The sequence below is a fragment of the Anabrus simplex genome, chromosome 2 (genome assembly GCF_040414725.1).
Source record: "Anabrus simplex isolate iqAnaSimp1 chromosome 2, ASM4041472v1, whole genome shotgun sequence".
NCBI lineage: Eukaryota > Metazoa > Arthropoda > Insecta > Orthoptera > Tettigoniidae > Anabrus > Anabrus simplex.
The window spans coordinates 1,116,929,716-1,116,951,906 of record NC_090266.1 but is presented as its reverse complement, the minus strand read 5'-3'; the positions used below and the strand labels follow the sequence as shown (position 1 = coordinate 1,116,951,906).

Genomic DNA, 22,191 nt, shown 5'->3' with positions numbered 1-22,191 from the left:
AGTTTATCAGACAGGGTGGGGGATGCATAATAATTGTCCACATGAAGCATATATCCCTTATTTAGAAGCTTTTCCATGAGAGTAAGAACGAGTTGTGATGGCTTATCTAATTTACCCATTTCTAAGTCTAAAATGGTTGCAGGTATTTCTGTGGTTTTCCCTGTGTACACTAGAATATTGTACACATACTCTGATGAGGATTCACAATCTTGGAAAGATTCCATGCCAAAATGTGCTCTCTTCTTGGGAATGTACACTTTCCATCCAAGTCATCCCTCCCACAGAAGCAGGCTTTCATCTAAAGCAACATCTCTCTCAGGAATATATGTGGACTGAATCTTCTCAATCAAATATTTCGTGATAGGCCTAATCTTGAACAGTTTTGGGTTAAGATCACTTTTACTATTAAATGTAGAATTGTCGTTGAAATGTAAGTACTTCAACAAGAGAGAAAATCTGCGTTCTGTCATTACATTCCTGAAGAATGGCATTTCTGTTGTAGTCGTCTTGCTGAAATACATTGCGATTGTTGGTTTCTGCACAATGCCTTGCAATATTAGAATGCCTATTAGAAGTTTTATCTTGCCAGCACATGTGCCTTCCAATTCCTTCGCTTTAGTAACCCCCTTTTAAGTTTTCTGTTCTAATACTTGCTTAGCGTACAAATTTGTTTGTTTAGCTATCAGATCCGCCAGTTCACCACTAAGAAAATATTAAAATATTGTCAATGGTCCCGGATTATCCCCAAAGTTAGCGTGAATCCCACTATTATCTTAAGTGGGACACGCGAAGTGCGAGAGCAGTAGCTACCAGTCGAGCTGGCAACACAAGTGATACGATCTTGCCACATAAATCACAAGAAGACATTCTAACAAGTTTATTTCCTCAGTGGATATCATTCTTCCATCTTAAAGACTGTGTTTCGAGAGTCTCCCATTTAGGCTCATTCTCCACGAGCAGGTAAAACGCCGCTGTTCGCCCGCTACAAACCCGCTTGCGGAACAGAACTATGGGGTATTTGTAGAGCTGTCTACACGGGTGATTTGCACGCCGCGGGCGGACGCGTTCATGAGCGGGCAGGCGGGTCTAACGCCAGCAGAGGCATCATTCCCGCTAGCGGTAGAACAGCGAGTCATACTCCACGAGGCGGCAGTGAGCAGTTCACCCGCCTCTGTCGCCCGATAGGAACTGCCTGAAGTGTAGTATATGCTTTGCTAGCTGATGTACCCGTGCTTCGCTACGGAATTCTACATTGTATACAGAATTCTAGGTTGGGTAGTGTGTAACATGTTGTGAGCAAGATTGTATTAAGTTCCATAGCTCTTAACGTTACCCTAGAAACGCGACGGGAAAGCCACCGAACGTCTTTTCTAATATGAAGACTGTATTAGGGAATATCCATTGTGACAATAGGCCCGCTTGCCTACCTTCAGTCAAAATCAAGTTGGGGAGCATAATAATGGCAGACACTCAATCTCCACCTGCCTTTTTTACATCCTCAGAAAGACTGTCTTAGTCATTTCCCAAATGAAATTAACATAGGTCATTACAATGGTGTCAGTAGGAATGACACGATTAAAAACAATCTTTTGATATGGAATACTCGATCAAATGAAAAACCACGCATTTTCTCACTTTTAATGAACAGTACTACGCTGGCGATCTACCAAATTTTCAGAGCTGGAGTGACCAAGCCGCAGACAATCGTGACCGTGAACACTCTTCGGTTTTTTTTTTTTTCGGGGGGGGGGCAGGGTCGAATAGTGGAGAGTCCCAGGGCAAAAACTATGCCCTTTTACTACTCTGTTTCCTAGCAATACACAATGAATCGGAAAATCTCAATTCACTACACTGGCGGGGGAAGAAACTATCTGACTTGGAGGCAAATTCTTCCTCAAAGCCAGAGGAGAAAGCCCCTCTTCACGGCTAATTTGGAATAAAATGAATATAGATTTAATAAAAGTGAGCGGAAGAAGCTTTTCTTAAGAAACGGCTCTTTTCAGGGTTAAATTTTGAATTATTTAGTGAATTGTGGTGCTATAATTTGGAGTAGACCTAAATTGTAATTCTAGACCAGGTACTATTACGTACCAGCAGTATCAGGAAATGTATGAACCAGAGGAATGGAATGCTAAAGATGAACGTTTTCTAACTCTCCAGCTATTTCCCGCCAATATTCAGTCAGGCTGTTATACTCTGTACGCAGCAGTAATCCCAAATATCGGAGATAAGCGGCAGCATAAGAGACAAAGAACATCACAACAAACAATGGTCAATATAATGTTATTGTTGATGAATGTTATGTGCTTTCGATATAGTAGGCCTTCACATTTAGTTTTCTTCCGACTCTGAAATACCACTCTTATCATAGTCGGTGTGGTGAAACTGAATAAAACATAAAGGTAAGGGTGTATTCTGCTCGAAGGCAGGTCCGAACCTTCGCAGAGGTGTGCCTGAGCTGGAGTTTACGTGCGGTGGAGTGGCCAGTTCTTTTCCACTCCTCCATTCCCTTACCCCCACCAACAGCGTGTGGCAACCCATCCCAAGCTTGACCACGCCCAATGTTGCTTAACTTCGGAGATCTCACGGAATCCGGTGTGGCAACCCATCCCAATCTTGACCTCGCCCAATGTTGCTTAACTTCGGAGATCTCACGGGATCCGATGTTTCAACGCGGCTACGGTCTTTGGCAATAAAACATAAATGATCGGAAATTGCATTATCTCTAACTTTTGTTATGCAGTACTTTTCGATAGGACCAATAACTTATTGTACGTATTAAAAAATATATTTTAGGTGCCTTTTCCTAAACTGCAGTTTCATCCAGGGTGAATAAAATTGTTTATAGCTTAGACTGTAGTTTCTTATTCCCCGACTCTGTGTACCGATTTTCATCATATTCTGTTAACCCATTTTCTCCTGGTTCGGCGTTGATATGGACTTAGCAACAAAAATATAAATTCATGAATGTCTCTGTTATCATAGCCGGTACGGTAAACATGTAAGAGACATAAATGATCGGAAATTTAATTCTATATAACTTGATTTATGTAATATTTATTGATAAGACCACTAAAAATATAAATATTTGAGAATTAAATTTCAGGACTTCCCCTAAACTACCACTTCACTAGTTTAGTAATACACAACTTAATAAGTTCAAAAAGCTCATCGAATGAAGCAAATGACATTCTATAATATTGGAAAAACATTTCCGGATAGTTCCTGTGTTCGCACAACTTTAAATGAAATTGTCCAGTGGTGAGTCGATTCGATAACGCAGGGTGAGTCCACCAACGTCTTTTCTTAGCAGGTTTACTTTTTAATATTGCTAATAACTGTAGTTTAACAGCTCCGACAACACAACCTATTTGTACGACATCCATTATTACAGTATGGCGGGTTTATCGCTGGTGGAGAATGGCTGCGCGTGTCGCCGGCGTTTTTGGCGCTGTTTACAGGCGTCAATTCAACCGCTCGTGTAGAATAGGCAAAAAGTTTGAGCGTTCAGGCGGGCGAACAGCGGCGTTTTACCTGCTCGTGGAGAATCAGCCTTAACCAACATCAGGACTGTGGCAGATAACATGCTTCGAGCACTATGGATTTATAGTTGATCTAACTATTCTTATTATCTCATATTCTCCAAACCATTACAGCGTGTAAATTAGGTCGCCAGACAACTGTAGATAGTTTTAAGCAAGCATGAACCAAGTGCTTGGCTACAGTATAACTCACAGTTGTTTTGATTTAACAGTGTGTTAATGTGCCTTTTGTAAAGAAGACTTGAACAAAAAAGTAGGACTACGATTTTAGAAACATCAAGAGATTCTTCCTGATATCCTTTGAATTCTATTGATAGATGATATCAGACAACAAACATTTTAATTAACATTCAGATAACTTTTATCTTAAATTTCTTTATCCTGTGACTGTACATAGTGTCCTTAATGTGGTGTTTATTTTGTATCAAGTGTTATTTATCTTTATTTGTTAAACATTGATTTATAAGACGTAGGGTACCTAACCCCATGATAATATTTTAATAGGCGCCAACACCAGATATTTTAATCAAATAATTTTGAAGACTGCTTCAAGAACTGCATTAAATAATTGTTCACCTGTCAGTAATAAGACACACATTGTATTTTTAACTCGTACTATTTGAGCTGTAGCCTCCGTGGCTCAGACGGCAGCGCGTCGGCCTCTCACCGCTGGATACCGTGGTTCAAATCCCGGTGATTCCATGTGAGATTTGTGCTGGACAAAGCAGAGGCGTGACGACAGGTTTTTCTCCAGGTACTCCGGTTTTCCCTGTCATCTTTCATTCCAGCAACACTCTCCATTATCATTTCATAGCATTTATCACTCATTAATAAATCACTTTGGGAGTGGCGACCCCATTGTAATAACAGCCTATATATGTTTCATTCATTACATCCCTGACCCGGTCAATGACTGGAAAACAGATTGAAGGTTTTCATTTCATTTTCACTATTTGAGCTATTAAGGTGGTTCAATATGGGAATATCGGGATCCTGATAACATTTGATTTTGAGGATGAAAGTTAGGCTGAAGATGCCAACAACTAGGGCGAAACATTTCCCAATTTGAGTGTCATTTATAAGTTATAAACATTCTTATGAATGTATTGTATTGAATAGGTTGACCATTTTAATAAACTTAATTGTTTTAAGATAATATATAATTTTCAGTACGGACCACCATAAAGTTCATTGCATGTAATCCCATTATTGCCAGTAAAATCGAATCTGTTGTGTGGCCCTCCAAACGTAACCCAGTCTGTTTGATGGTCGTCAATTTCTTCACATGCATGTGTGTTGTCGTGGAATTCATCACTCGATTCAGAAGAATAATTGTCACTTTTGCCTTCACTTTCATCAGAAAGCAAGAGCATTTGCTCAATATCACTGTTCGCTAAATTACTTTGTTTACACTCAGAAGATTCAGCGCAGAAGCTATACTGCTTCAACTGCTGGCCACATGAATTCTACATGAAATATGATATTCCATGGAAATAAATTGTAGTAATTTGTTGCAAAATAAGGCCATCAGATGTCAGAAGTATCTATAAACTTTTGACATTTATAAGCGTTTGACTCAATCTGAAACAAACACGCGAACTTGGATGACACTTCTAATCGGTTCATGCAACTTAGGAATAATTGCCTTGCCGTTTATAAGCGGTTGGCGCTCGGAAGGGGTTAAAAACAGGATACTCCTTGTAGATTTAAGTATTGTACTTATTTTTTGTAGCTAAGGGAACTCCTCTCGAAATGAAGTTTTGTTATTGCAATTTGCTTTACGGCGCACCGACGCAGGTAGGTCTTATGGCAATGATGGGATAGGAAAGGAGTAGGAGTGTAAAAGGAGCAGCCGTGGCCTTGATTAAGGTGCAGCCCTGGCATTTACCTGGTGTGAAAATGGGAAACCACGGAAAACCATCTTCAGGGTTGCTGACAGTAGGGACGGAACCCCCTACCTCCTGATTACAAGCTCACAGTTGCGCGCCTCTTACTGTGCGGCTACTTGCTCGGTCAAAATGAAATTATTATAGTTCTTGGATACATTTAAATTAATGCAGCAGTGAACTTGAAGGATTTATAAAGTTCCAAGGACGGTGTTTCTGAAAGGATTAGTCTAGAAAGCAAAAGAAAAATGCGTGGAAATTAAGTTGGTTATTGAAAGGAAAAGAAATTGAAACTTGGATGAGGTAAAGAAATAAGTACTCGCTCTCTTGAGGGAAAGTATTAAAATCTTGTCGCATTGTGAAAACAGAGTGCAGTTTGTTGAGTATAATACTGCAATTCTTGAACTGTATCGAACGTGTTATTCTAAAAGTATTAATTGATGCATTCAAATGGATCCAAAAGCAAAAGCAAACTCTTCTTCTTAGTAAAGAAACAGGTATGGTGAGGTTCAGTGCTATGTTTTGCCAACCCCAAATATTCTTCTTATCCTACAATGAAAAGCCTAACATTAAAAATCACATAAAACATAATAATATAACTAAGAAACTATTTTTTTCTCAAAAGAGAATATGATAGGTTTTAGACAGTGACATGAAACAAATTGTTGTTGATTTTAATGTGTGTTTTTTATTTTTGATATTTTATGGTAAGGTATTATGTATTGTAATTTTAAGGATCTCCGTTAAGATTTTGACTTTTATTTTTCTTTTATTGCTGAAGAAGAGAACTGATCATTTTCTTGAAACATGTACAATGAAATGAATTTCATTAGTAATCACCATATAGTAATTGTGTAAATCAGTTGTATTGACAGGCAGACCCTTATTAGCCCAGTTTTCTCACAGGTTGTTAAATCATTAGTAGTCAATACGGATCTAACAGAAACCAAAAATGGTGAAGTTCATTAATACTAAGGAAAAATTTCAAAATTTTGCTCTGTGGGCCGATACTTTGTTTTTACTCTCTGGTGTTTCAGTAGCAATATTCCACCACACATTTAACACAAAAGTAAAAATAAACTTCAAAAACAAGAATAGAGTAAGACGGACACCGGTGTCCACTGTGGCCTGTAGTCGACTGGGGGCAAGGCGGTCCTGCAAGCGGACACTAGTCTGTGTCCAGTAATATGCTGAATTTGTATGGTGGTACTAGAAGTGTTGTATTATACAGTGTTGGATATTGGAGGAAAGCAGGAGACTTGTAGAACTTGCATTGTGACAACAGAGAGGCATGTATTTATCATTCAGCTTGTATGTACTCTCTCTGAATCTGTCAAGGATACATTTTAGTGTGTACCATTGATATCATTTCCCGGTTTACAAATCGGAAGTGGGGGTCGAATAGTAGTTGCTGGGATGATTCTGATGCAGATCCACATTACCTACCACAGAGGTGCCAACTATTACGGATTGTCCGTAATTAAGGTTTACCGGCACGTAAAAGAACTCCCGCAGAACAAAATATCGGTCAAAGGGGAAATTATTACGGAAAAGCTTACATCACAAAAGAAAAAAAAAAAAAATTCTGCGGAAGAAAAGAAAAGTAAAAATGTTCAGTCCTTTCAAGCCTTTCTCCTAAATTGTCCTTGTTTCAATGCTTGTGAATTGTCAATGATACTTATTCGATCGTGACTTCCTTTTGCTACCCATAAGCATTGTAAAATTCATTGTGAATGAAGGAGCTCAGGTGCTGCTCTTCTCCACCACAAATCCTTCAGTAATGTTGTATTTGCTGTGTTAAGTGTACCTGATAGTTGACAGAAAGATTGAGAAAGAAGTGAGGCCTACATCAAGCACTACACTGGAATTGCTTATGGTTCAGAAAATGAAAATATTATCACAATCGGAAGAATGTTTGAAGAAGAACTACACTGAAAAGCAGCTGATGCGTGAGAAACAAGCTACAAGGAATGTTTTATCAGAGAACTAACAGGTTATGTGCAACTTGCGGATAGATTGCTAGAGGGAAGGGCAAAAGGGGTGTCATTATCGAGAACTGGACTTTACATGTAATAAATATAATTTTTGGTCCGTATTGATGATATTTGATAGAAATAATAACTTACTGTTATTATTTCTATCAACTGGACTTTACTCGAAATTTTTCTCGGGGCAGAGGGCGATTACTGATAACCACTTCAAAGGTTGGCACCTCGGCTACCATCATCTACGTCAGAGGATATTGAGGGAATATCAGTAGTGAGTAGCAATAGCAGTGAGGAGCAAGAAAACAGAAAGGATGATGGTTTGAACAACTATCAAAATCTAGTGAAATAAATGTTGCAAATATTGTCTCTGATATAGTAGGCCCCAGCAGTTCATCAGAAAGTAAAACAGTTATCTGGCAAATTCCAGTAGGTAATGATGCACAATTTTATTTTACAGGTACACGTTGTGTAAGTGACGCATACGCTACTGCAATGAGTGATTGCACTCCATTTGAATGTTATTCTGCCTTTTGTCACTATATTATACTTGATGAAATCGTACAGCAACTAATTTATATGCTACACGGAAACTGATGAACAAAACATGTTTCAAATAAATCCACACCACACACATGGACACCGATGAAATATCGGGGATAAAGACATTTCTAGGCGTTATAGTTTAGATGGGCATGGTGCGGATAAAATTACTGTGGGACTATTTTAGCAAGAATCCTTTACACAAGAATGAAATATCTCTAAATACTATGAGCAGAAATTGCTTTGAAATGCTACTAAGAATGTGGAATTTTTCAAATAATAATGTATAGAAAAAGATAGACCGAATAAAATGCAACCCCTTGTTTCCAAAATAGTTTCTAAATACCTCAAAAGGCACACAAAATATGGTGTAAAAATACTTAAATTGTGTGTGATCATGCATATACGTGTATGTGCTCTCTTGAGATCGAGAAAGGGGTATATGTAATCAAATGGCACGACAAGAGAGACGTACTGCTTCTTTCAACAAAGGACACAGGTCAGACTCTTGCAGTGCACGGGCGCACTTGACCTGTGAACAAACCCATAGGAAATGTTGTATACAGTGCAGGGAAAAGTTCTGTTGATATATCTGACCTAATGTCCAGCTACAGCACAGCTCTGAGGAGAAACATGAAATGGTATAGGAAAATTGCCATTGAACTTTTGCTGTAAACAGCAGTTGTGAATGGACATTTTACTTTTTGAATGGTGACAGGCAAAGAAATTTCGATCACTAAATTCAGGGAAGCAGTTGTAACAAGTTTGCTAGAACAAACCAAGAAAGATTCTTGTCCGAGAAGGAGATCAAAATCTTCACACTGTTTTGAATGGAAAGCTGGCCTAGCATGTTACGACCAGAAGTACTGTAGAGGCTGTTTCTCCAAGAAGAAGAAGAAGAAGAAGAAAGGTATCATTGGAAAAAAAATTAAGAAAGTGAACACCTACTGTAGAGACTGTAGGCGAATTGCACAACACAAATAAAATGGTCATTGTTATGGCTGTACATCTAAAGCATCTATATACATTTTCTAATTCCATTGCCTAATTTCTGAGTTTGTGTCAATATATGTTATATTTGTGTTTGCATGGGAGGGTATAAAAGCGGACAAGTACGTATGTTATCAATTTTGAGCCAGCGGTTACCCGTGTCCTTGAAAATAAAATCAGTTTTCTTGTATCTGAAGGTATAATTTTGAAGCCTGATGCGTGAATTATAACCAAATTAAACCTGATAGATGTTCGATATGGTCAAATTTTGTATAAAAGCGGATAAGTGCATACATTATCAATTTTGAGCTAGCGGACACCCGTGTGGAAATCTAAAAATAGTCACCGGTGTCTGCTGTGGTGCTCAACGCATTGAAACGTTCCTTGTGAATCATCGTTTAAACATGAGAATTACACTACAAAGTGAACCTTTCTCCTTTTCCTTTTGGCTCCCACTAGCTGAAATGTTTCTCTGGCTGGCACCTGTTCTCCTAAAATAATTTGTTTCATAGATCTACATTTCTTAAATCACGCATCGTCAATCGAGAGCGAAATGCCTTTTGAGCCAGTTTGCTCCCCGCTCTCGAGGAACGAGAGCAACTTAGTGAGCAAGTAGGGGAAGTGCATGACGTATGTACTGAAGGCCAGTGGCGCAAGTACAGTACGGCCATGGTATGCACCCCGCCTGACTGCTGCTCTCTTGTCACGTGCCAAACACCTGTCCCGAGCGGAGCAAGTAACACCGGCTCCCTAGAGCTTCTACGTGATGACGTCTGTCTTTAATTATTTTTTGAAATACATACAGTGGCGACTCAATTGCAGGGGGATGTAAGTGGGTACGGACACTGGACAGGGTAAGGAAGTATATGAATATATTCAAATATTGCACTGTAAGGAATGCTGGCGGGTTGCACTTAGTATGGTGTTGGACTGACTTGGGACATTGTGGTCAGGCATGAAGGCAGACAGACATCAGATGTTCTCCTGAGAAAGATCTTGCCACAGCTAGCACAACTGATGCTTCTGATCTGCTGTAGTTGCTGCTGACTGAAGCTGCTATCCATTCTGGTCCCAAACATTCATAATTGGCAAGGAGGTCTGGAGATCTTGCTGGCCAACAAAGCCTGTTGACATCATGAAGGCAGGCCAGAGATACCAGTATTGTTTAAGACTGGCCATGATCCTGTTGGAAAATTGGATTGTTAAGCTGCACCAGGAAGGGAAGCACAAACTCTTCAAAGAAATTCATGGACGTACCACCACGCCATCAGGGTTCCTTCAGTTCCCACCAATGAGAAGCAGGAATTGTTGGAAATGGCACATCACACCATAATACCTCGCACTGGAGCGGAGCGTCACTCTGCAGTGAAGTGGGTTCACTGCACTGGCCTGGATGTCTCCAGACTCGAATTTTGGCAGTCATCGGTATCCAGACAGAGTGGTGATTTGTTGCTGAACACTGCTAGTCTTCAGTCTGCAAGCTGGTATGCTGCTCTTTCTTTGGCAGAAGATCCAACATACTCGACGATGCTCAGATCGTAATGGTAGACATCGTAAGGGATGCCGCAATAACAGATTTGGTCTGCTACCTGCCTGGATATGATGCTGGCATCAATTTTTGAAAATGAGATAAAGTCTCTCTTACAAGGGAACATCGGCAGTGGTTAAGTCGCCGATCGCGATGAAACTTGGAAAACACATTGAGGTACACGTAAAAAAGATGTCAGCATCAATTTTGGGTGCAGGCATTCATTAGGGCGTTAACTAAGGGGCCTAAAAGTTGCGACATTTCAAGTTCCGCACGATCAGCGATGAATACCTGCTGGCCAATGCTAAGCCGGCACAGACACACCTCTGCACCTCCTCCTCTCTCCACTCCAACTGGTTCACCACCGCACGTTTCCCTTCTCCCCGCTCTTGCCGGCTACTTAGCTGTTGAATAGGATCGGCTCTATACTTTGCTTCTTTTCGTACTATAATTATTGAAATCCTTTAAATAACGTTCCGTTTCACACATAATGATAATAAATAAACTAATATACCCATATGTTATTCAAATGTTATATTTTCATTCCTGCTAATTCCGGTGAGTTGTCACATTCGTGGGTACAACTCCGGGTTAAGTACCACCGGTCGTAGTCAAACGTGGGATGGGGTACCGCGTCTTCCCTATGCTTAAATTATTACTTACTTCTAAAACGCCTTAAAAGTGTCCTTTATAGTGGGCATACATATAAAAATTAATTAAATTAAATCACCCACCACTAAATAAATCTCCCACCTTTAAACAAGGTTAAATACCTTGTTATTTAAAGAAATTTTGTGCCTGGGTAGAGGATCTCAATGAATGTAATGAGTAGGGCTCAGATGTTTAAGACCTAAAAGTAGCCCGAATAAGCAAGCAAATATGACCTCAAAAGTGATGAAATATGACGTAAAAATGACAAAATATGACCCCGACCGAGCTCGATAGCTGCAGTCGCTTAAGTGCAGTCAGTATCGAGTAATCGGGAGATAGTGGATTCGAGCCCCACTGTCGGCAGCCCTGAAGATGGTTTTCCGTGGTTTCCCATTTTCACACCACGCAAATGCCGGGGCTGTACCTTAATTAAGGCCACGGCCGCTTCCTTCCACTTCCTAGGTCTATCCCATCGTCGCCATAAGACATATCAGTGTCGGTGCGACGTTAAAAAAAAAAAAAAGACCTGAAAATGATTAATCTAAATATGGCCATTTTTAAATAAGTTATAAATCGAAACGGCAATTCCTTTGATACATATTTGTTAACTATATTCTGTATTCTTTCTTATTAAGTTTCTGAATGTACATGTTTAGCAGTTATTCACAGTCTATTGTCCTCGATTCACTTATCAAACATTTGTGAATACATACCTATAAAGTACTAAGTTCGCTAAGATTATCAGATCACACAACATTTTAAAAGTCAAAACATGTTTGTACTCTTCATTGGTGGTTTGAAGTACGAAGAAAACTAGAAATCAATATATTTTTTAAAATATTTTGGAACGTTTAAGCCCAGATTACATTAATATTGCTCAAATGGGTTAAAGTTTAAATTGAGCACCACGAAACTAATTAAGTAGATGTCTTTCGATACATTATGGTAGGGCAGCTCGGCATGTAGTGCAAACTCGCATAACGTTTTTATTCTTCTCCACGGGTGGTATTGAAGTGTATGACAAGATTCATCTTCAAAGCATCAGGCGCAGAAGACCTCCGACTATCACTTAACACATTATTGTAAGAAGAGAAGCTGCATTCTACGTCACAAAACTTTATTGGTGTATATTTATATAATATTAAATTGCTGCTATCGAGTATGCACTCACCTTGAAATGTACTGGTACCTTCTCCTCTAACATCATCATTTATCTTGCACACACAGCAAAAACCATCACATCGATTAAACCCATTTTAAAGTTTCTATTTTACACTGACAACTATTCCGTGTGATTGTTGTGCTGAAAGTTCAACACTTCTCACAATTTCAATACTTGCATGAATTTCTAAGCTAGCAGCTTCTAAATGAGTCATTACATTCGATATAATCCCAAAGTTCAAAAGACTTTCTGACAAACTGTAGGAAAACAATTCCTGCGCAATCTTGATAATAGAGGCAGAGTATTACATTTGTATTAATTAACTACAGATGTGATACGGAAAAGCAGTTTTGTAAAAAATACTAGTTCTCATTCGGAAAGTTCACGATGACTTTGTACAGTTACAGCTGTCGCCAAACCGCCGACATATGACCGGAATATGGTGTTTCTACGAAAATAGCTCAAAATGACCTTATGACAAAAAATAGCCAAACTATCCATTTATATGACAAATAAAAATCACTTAATTGTGACTATAATCACCTGATTTGCACAAAAATACAATCAGGCAAGAAAATAGAGACAAAGAAAAAATATCACTTTTACTAATAATAATAATAATAATAATAATAATAATAATAATGTTATTTGCTTTACGTCCTACTAACTTCTTTTACGGTCTTCGGAGACGCCGACATGCCAGAATTTAGTCCCGCAGGAGTCTTTTACGTGCCAGTAAATCTACAGACACGAGGCTGTCGTATTTGAGTACCTTCAAATACCACCGACTGAGCCAGGATCGAACCTGCCAAGTTGGGGTTAGAAGGCCAGCACCTTAACCGTCTGAGCCACTCAGCCCGGCTGACTTTTTCTAAACATCCGAGTCCTAGTAATGAGATTTGGTACCTCAGGATATAAAACCTGGTTACAGGTCCAGATCTTCTTTTTATGTCCCCTTTCCCCCACCCATTTTGTGTACGCTATCAATTGTGTCATAACAGAATGACATCGCGGACGACGACAACAACAATTATAAACTCCGAGTTTGAAACTACTGGTACTTTCCGTATTGTGTACTCTGGTATAAGGAATAGGCCTATAGGTAGAATGTTTTTATTTCTGCTTGTACTGAACGATTTATTTATGTTTTGCAGTGACGGACACAACAAATTTCAATTGCAGCAATGGTTGTCGAATATAAATCAATTTAATGCATAGACAACTTTGATATGAGTAATGACATGGAATGTAGTAAAGTTTGACGTAATAAGAAAAGCCTTGAAAAATAAAAAAGATGTGTATTTATATATGCAGTAATCACAGGCAGGCCTGTAGTTGTAACTTTATCGGTACTTTTGTGTTATAGCTGACGAAGGTCTATGTATTCAACAAGTACCGATATTAAAGTATCGCACTACAGTCTTCTGGGTATAATGGCAGTTACATACGCAAAAAGTTAAATGGCTATTGTACGAACTGGTACAACAACATACAATTACAAGGCAACACAATAAATGACTCCGTATGCATTACATCAGACAAACTCCCCGTAGTAAACAAAAACCATCTTTGGTCTATTCGAAACATTAAAAAATAGTGAAAAGAAAACCGAAACATAACACAATTAACAACAGGCACCATACTTTTTTTTGCTAATTGCTTTACTTCGCACCGACACAGATAGGTCTTACGGCGATGATGAGATAGGAAAGGCCTAGGAATTGGAAGGAAGCGGCTGTGGCCTTAATTAAGGTACAACCCCACCATTTGTCTGGTGTGAACATAGGAAACCACGGAAAACCATCTTCAGGGCTGCCGACAGTGGGATTCGAACCCACTATCTCTCGAATGCAAGCTCACAGCCGCGCGCCTCTAACTGCACAACTAACCCGCCCGGTGCAAATGTTTTCATAAACATTTCAGAAAATGTAAGCTGACTAATACAATGTGGAAATTACAAAGGAGAGAAATTAGGAAGGCTGATGGAGTACGCAAAGTGTAGCACTGGTTCTCTTGGACAGCTAAGCAGACGGTCAGGCGAGGGGAGAAGGGAAACACGCGGTGGCAAACCAGGAGGGGCGGGAGTGTGTAGGGGAGGAGATGCAGAGGTGTGGCACAAAGCAGACAGTGTGCCGGCTAAGCATTGGCCAGCAGGTATTCATCGCTGTTCACGTGGAACTTGATATGTCGCAACTTTTAGGCCCCTTAGTTAACGCCCTAATGAATGTCGGCACCCAAAATTGATGCCGACATCATTTTTACGTGTACCTCAATGTGTTTTCCAAGTTTCATCGCGATCGGCGACTCAACCATTGCCGATGTTTCCTTGTTATTGTATTGGCACTGCTGGTGGCTCTAAGTAGCCTACACAGTGGCCTCCGCGGTATGCACTAGCCATGCGTCTTGGTAGGTGTGCTGTTTACCAAATTATGAGCCCAACTTAGCAGAATACGAGGCTCGTGACGCAGAATACGAGGCTCGTGGCGAACGTGGATTTAGCAGGTGAATATTCGTAGTGTGGCAGCTCAGAGTGTATAACATTATCTCTACTAGTGCAGTGGTTCTGAGTGAGTGTTAGTGAAGTGATTGGTGAAAGTAAAAGGCAAGAAATCCAATAAATTAATAATGCCACGCAAGGTGAAGCAAGTGCCAATGGAAGCCATAGTTAAGCAGGCCGTACAGGAAGCGCTGAGCAGCAAGGAGACACTTGGCACGCTTGCCAACCTTATCCAGGACCAGGTAACAAAGTCAGTTGTTGACCAATTAAAAGAAACTATCAATTTTAATACGAGTGTAATTGAAGAACTTAGGAGGGCTCTAGAGGAGCGGGACAAAACAATCAGTGATTTAAAAACTGAACTGCAGGATAAAACTGACTGTTTAGAACAGTATCAGAGAAGGCAGTGCCTACGTGTGTTCGGTATACCGGAAACTGCGGACGAGAACACTGACAATTTAGTTCTTGACATTGCGAAAGAAATAGGGGTCAGTCTTTCTGTGGATGACATTGATAGGTCTCACAGGGTTGGGAAAAACCAGAATGGGCGTCCGCGACCTATAATCGTCAAGTTTGTGTCATACCGTAAGAGGAACGCTATGTTCACGAACAAAAAGAAACTTAAGGGCACGAATAAAACCATCCGCGAGGACCTAACTCCAGCAAGACTCCGACTTCTTCAGGACGCTGTCGCAAAATTTACCGTCCAGAACGTATGGTCTAGAGATGGGATCGTATACGTAAAACAAGGGAACCGTAAAATAGCCATAACTAATCGTTCAGATTTGAACATTATTCGCTAGTCACGAGCAGACTCTGTGTAATATAAGGACCGCCATAGTTATTTTAATTCACTTAAGTTAATTTTCCACATAGTTGTATTTTTGATTAGGTGATAATATTATAGTTGTAGTAGGTACTTCTTACTATCAGTTGTCATCATTTAACTTTCAAGTTGGCAACATTTAGCAACCAGGAAACAAATGTCTCTAATTTCAGCCTCCCTTCACCACTGTCCCAGGCAGGTCATTACCCTGTCGTGCCAGCCCCCTCGCAGAATACCGCTAACCGTCTCAAAGACATTCTTGCGCCCTACCCTACTTCTCTACAAATAGCACATGTCAATACACAGAGCATTGTCCCACATTTCTCAGAATTCTCCGAAATATTTTCAACCTGTAATCTGCATGCTATAATGATTTCAGAGTCATGGCTGCGTCAATCTATACCTTCAGCGCTGGTTAAAATGAGTGGATACACTTTAATTAGGAACGACAGAGAGGGAAAGCCTGGAGGCGGAGTCGGAATATTTATACGCGATGATTTGAAATACAAGGTAATATTTAAATCGCCAAGTGAATACTCTCACAGAGCGGAGTTCTTGTTTGTAGAAATTGAAATTCGTGGTACGAAGTGTTTACTCGGTGTAGTGTACCGCCCACCGAAGACTGGAAACATCACAGATTTAGAAGAAGCGCTACAGGATTTAATATTCAGGTATGAACATATGATTTTAATGGGAGACTTCAACACTGACCTGAAAAATGAAACCACTGAGACTAGGCGACTGACATGCATGTTTGAATCAATTAATATGACAATTCTGCCCTTGCAACCCACACACCATGTTGCAACCTCGCACACACTCCTCGACCTAATCATTGCAAACAATAATGACCGTATATTGACACATGGACAGATGCCTGTGCCAGGCCTTTCCCGCCATGACATGATTTACGCTGCATACTCTTTAAAATGTCCAAAATACAGGCCTAAGATAATCAAATACAGGGATTTCAAAAATTTGAACGACGAAGCTCTCATTGAGGACGCTCTGAGCACACCATGGCACACAATTCAGTATATAAAGGACATTGACGACAAAGTATCTCATTTTAACGAACTTCTCTTAACTTTATACGATAGACATGCCCCATTACGTACTGCTCGAGTAAAGCGACCCTCTAACCCGTGGCTCAATCAAGAAATTCGTGATAAAATGAAAGATAGGGACTCAGCCTATAGCCACTACGTGAAACATCCAGCGCAGGAAAATTTTGAGAATTATAAAAAACTTCGAAATAAAACCACGCAGATGATAAGAAACGCTAAAATACGCTACTCGTACGAAATTTTAAATACACATGACTCTGCTGTTGCATGGAAGACTCTCCGAGATATGGGTCTAAGTAAAACGAAGACAAAGGACAGTAACTGTAATGTACCTTTGGATGATCTGAATGAGTATTTTAGCTCAAGAAACGTCCAGACGAACGGAAATACCAAGAGAGCCACTATTGACAGAATATTTTCAAAGGGAAAGCATGGTGGTGAAACATTCTACTTCTCTCACGTGACTCCAGGTGATGTAAAGAGCGCCCTTAATGACATAAAATCAAAGTCTACTGGACACGATGGAATAAACCTGTCCCTTTTAAGAAGAATTCTAGACATCATTCTTCCTACAATAACGCATATTATTAACACCTCTCTTATGACGGGAATCTTTCCTGGGAACTGGAAAAATGCCATCATCCGACCCTTGCAGAAAAACAGTACCCCCACAACCCTTGACGATTACCGCCCTATTAGTATTCTCCCTGTACTAGGAAAAGTACTGGAGAAACTAGTACACAAACAAATGACAGCCTATCTCTTACATCATAACTTACTCGACAGATATCAATCAGGGTTTAGATCGAACTACAGTACCAGCACAGCATTAGTAAAAGTAACTAACGACATTCAGCTAGCAATGGATAACGGACAAATGACAATTCTTACTCTTCTCGACCTTACAAAGGCATTTGATTGCGTAGATAAAGACATTTTACTAGCTAAATTAGAAATGATGAAATTTTCTAATAATGTATTATGCTGGGTACGTTCCTATCTCAGTGGACGTAAACAATGTGTGTCAGTGGGAGACAATGTGTCTAGGTGGCGAAATACTGAGATGGGGGTAGCACAGGGTGGGGTGTTATCACCACTTCTGTTCTCCCTATACATGAATGACCTATCAGAACAACTGACGAACTGTAAATATCACTTATACGCTGACGATATCCAATTGTTTATTCATACCAAGCCGAATGACATACAAGAAGCAACCATGAAATTAAACGAAGACTTATTTAACATTAACGAATGGACTAGTAGCCACTGCCTGAAAGTAAACCCATTAAAATCGCAAGCCATCATAATAGGATCTAGAAAAGCGCATGCCAAGTTAGAAAGCATCAACGTACCGGTTGTCAAGATCAATGAAACACCTATAGCACTGAAAGACTCTGTTAAGAACCTTGGAATAATTTTTGATAAGTATTTAAGTTGGTCAGAGCACGTAACAAAAATTTGTCAACGTGTATTCGGTTCATTACACTCACTATACAAACTGAGAGATTTTCTACCTGTCAAAACCAGGAAACTGCTCATTCAAGGACTAATACTACCAATATTTGATTATGGTGATGTAGTCTATAATAACATAAGTTGTTCACTTGGTTCTAAACTTCAACGGGCGCATAATGCCTGCATTCGATTCATTCTAAATGTTCCGCTCCATTCCCACATCAGCCCATTCCTCCATCAGCTGTCCTGGTTAAGATTATGTGATAGACGTAAATACCATGCTGTTTCTCTTCTTCACAAAATACTGCGAACAGGTAAACCACATTATCTGAGAACAGATTTCAACTACCTCTCTCCCTCAAGCAGAACACCCTCAAGGTCATCAGTACAAACCCTGCTGTCCATCCCCACTCATCACAGTAGTACGTTTAACAAGTCATTTGTACCGGGGACCATACGTTCCTGGAATTCTCTCCCGGCTGAAATTAGAGACATAAGCAACCTAAAGCTATTCAGAAGAATGTGCTGGAAATTTTACCTACACTCAGATTGATTTACTCGTAGAAGTACCCTTAAATTTTAGATTATTAAGTTAAATGAATAAAATGTCAATGTAAGGTTAGAAACATTATAGTTTATATTTTTCGAGATATAGCTCTAATAATAGTAATTATTATAAATTAATTTTAAAATGTTAAAATGATTTTTATGATGCTTTACATTTCATACAAATTACATTTCACATTAACTTTAAATTATAATTAACTTATTTTTTAAGTAGTTATAATGTTCAGTATATTATGTTTATACAGGTGCATAATTATATGGTTTGGCATAATAGCAGGCTTCATAGCCTGAGCCCCGCCATGTACAGAAAGACATTAATAAATAAATAAATAAACTTAGCACACTGGGGTAAAACGCTGGCAACCAGGGATGAGTTAGCTGGAAAATTTATAATGTCCAATAACAGACAAACTATATTGGATATGATGCTGGTGGTCACCCAACACCCATTGTATTTATGTGGGAAGTATAAGATAAGGAGAAAGTCGGGTAAATACAGGAGAAGGAAAGAGACACTGCAGACGTTGAAAGAGTAGACACACTGGACACCTCTGAAGAGAAAATATTATTGTATTGTTCACGTATTTTAATTCTTTAAGGGAGCTGAATCACTCTTTCTGTTCTTATCATATTAAGCCTGTTGTACACGATCAAATTTTTGTCAAATTGAAGACTTCACAAGAATTGTCAATACTTAGCAAGTTTACATTTCAAATCAATTTCAATACTTGACAAATCTTGGGAAGTCTTCAAAAGTCTTGAAAGAGAATTAGAACATGTTCTAATCGATCAGAGAATTGCCAAATCTTTGACAGAATTGACCAATGAAATTTGGGCATATAGGGTGTACGCTATGTCACTAGGCATGCTAGGGTCGCTGGGATGGGAATTAGAACAATAAAAATGGCTTCTTCATTACCAAGGGATGTTGTATGTGTATTAATTGCTAAGTATGAGGCATATCCTTGCCTATATTCTGTGGACTAAATACAGTACCACAATAAAATGAGTAAAACAGCAGCATACGAGGAGATTGCAAGAGAAATATCTCAAGGAAGTGGGCAGCTTTTATGTTTATAACTGTACAGTAACCTATAAGTAAATACTATCAGCAATGATGGATTTATGATTGATTATCTTTGCATATTTTATTATTATTATTATTATTATTATTATTATTATTATTATTATTTATTGAATTCCTAATATGTTTTCATCTAATAAGATATAAATTTCCATTGCATTGCTGTGGTTTGTCAATTAATATGAGTAAATGTAATGTAACATAACCTCTGCAATTGACGTAATGGCAATAAATACATGTAGAAATTACGTTGAAGATAACCTCGTTAATATTTCCCCCATTATAAATTACGGTATAGTGTGCATTTCTCTTTGTTTTAAGAATGCATCCCACTGCTAGTTCAAGAACCACAATAGTTGTTTTACTTTCCTCCATGTTAAAACAAAATGCTATCAAACTTTGCCGAATCTTTTCAAATCTTGTCAAACCTAGAGCAATTTTGAACAATCTTCAGCAAGGTTTGACAACTTTTCTTGTGAAGTATTGAATTGAAAGGAAAATTTGATGGTGTACAACAGGGATTACTTTCTTCTCATGTTCACTTGATGATTTTCATAAAATTATACAGGATTTTAGATGAAACAATATTCTTTTCTTCCTTTTCCAGGCTATTTATGATCGTCTATTTACATGGATAGTAGGGAAAATAAATGAAGCTTTGGATTCCAAAGGTGAACTGCAGAAGAAACATAAGTCAGGAACTGTTATAGGCGTCTTAGATATTTATGGTTTTGAGATATTTGATGCAAATAGTTTTGAACAGTTCTGCATTAATTACTGCAACGAGAAATTGCAGCAGCTGTTTATTGGTAAGTTGCTTTTTTTTTTTCTTGTTCATGCATGTGTACCGCATACCACTGAAGAACATGGTTGAGGGCATACTCAGTCTTCCACTGACATATGTTGTACCAAGAAGGTTGTACAACATGGTTGTGCTCCTTGGATTAGCTGACCACACAGCAAAATGTCGGTTTGTTCAGGGTTCTAACATGAGGGCACCTTCAAAATTAATGCACTTTTTTTTTTTATACATAATATATCATTTGTTAGGGGGGGGGGGGGGCAATTTAGCCCAAAACATTACAGATTTCATCTCTTTTTCAATGTATGAACAAAATATCTCGAGACATTTATTCCATCATGACACTAAGTTGAATGTCTCGTGCGTAGAACTCTGGTCCTTGTGTGTACATCCACTTGTGCTCAACCTCCTTCACGTCTTCATCTGAACCAAAGCTATGATGTACTAGGAATTTCTAAAGTGGTCCAAAGAGGTCAGTCAGACGGTTGTATAGTGGATTATTATCTCCGAGGCATACTTCCAAACATTAGCACGAACGGTCCAGGCCTTGCCCCATTTTTCATGGAGCACTATAGAAATTTCTACAAGATCAACACTAATGTTCAGATGAAGAAGTGAAATCAGCCATGCACAGGTGGCTGTGCGAGGCGAGGCCTGTTCAGCTTGGTGATGCATTGCTGGAATTGACTCGAGAGACTTGGTTTATTTGTTGAAAGATGTGTAAAACCTGTTTTTATTTAGTGCATAATTTTTTTTTGTTTTTCCTGTTCAGGAAATATTTAGGTTAAAAAATGTACATTACTTTTCAGTCCACCTTTACAATATTCCTCGGACTATGGCATTCTCTCTGAGGTTGGCTGGACTGAGTGTCCTTAACTGATTTCTGCACCTTTTATAGACACTTCTTATTGCTTGTAGAGTGTTTCTATTCTTGAAGACCTTTCACACTTCTTTCCATGCTGTCCTATTACACACATTAACCAGATCTAAGGAACTGATGTTGTTCTCACATATCCGGTGAAGGGTGAAGATCAGGTCCTGCGTACTTCTGCCCCTGAAAACCACACTGCTCTTCTTCTAAATGACCTACTTGCCTTCTCAGTCTAGTTTCTATTATTCTTGAGTATAATTTCCCTGGGACAGTAAGTAGTGAAATTCTCTGGTAGTTTTTAGACTTGATTATCTCCTTTCTTGTATGTAGGGATTATTGTGGCATGCTCCCAATCTCAAGGTATTTGCTTCTTTCTCGTGGGTAACATTATCATCACTTTAAGGATTAGCTGCATTCCCTCTTTGCCCTTGCACTTGATTCTTTCTGGTGTAACCTGATTATTTTCCAAGCTTAATCTTTGAGTTCTGTTCTGTTTTTCCAGTGAAATTTCTGGGCCTTCATCTATAATTTCACATCCTATGTTGGGTGTTTCTACCTCTTCATCCTCCATTTCTTCACCATCCTTCTCCTTTGTGTGTTCCAGGAGTTCTTGAAAATACTGCTTCCACCGGTTCATAATCCATTCCTAAGTTGTTAGGAGTACAGTGCAACCTTGATTTTCCATTTTGGGGGGACCCTGGAGAAAAACCGTACAATACGGGGAAAATGAAA

At 39.1% G+C, this 22,191-nt stretch overlaps 1 protein-coding gene across 1 annotated transcript in view; it reads left to right on the top strand.

Annotated features, from left to right (window-relative positions):
• The window catches only part of Myo31DF (Unconventional myosin ID), a 315,587-nt gene that overhangs the window by 113,726 nt on the left and 179,670 nt on the right, over positions 1-22,191 (top strand). Inside the window, exon 7 of the mRNA XM_067142074.2 lies at positions 20,394-20,595. Within this exon, the coding sequence (XP_066998175.2) occupies positions 20,394-20,595 (202 nt within the window). The remainder of the gene's footprint in view (positions 1-20,393; positions 20,596-22,191) is intronic.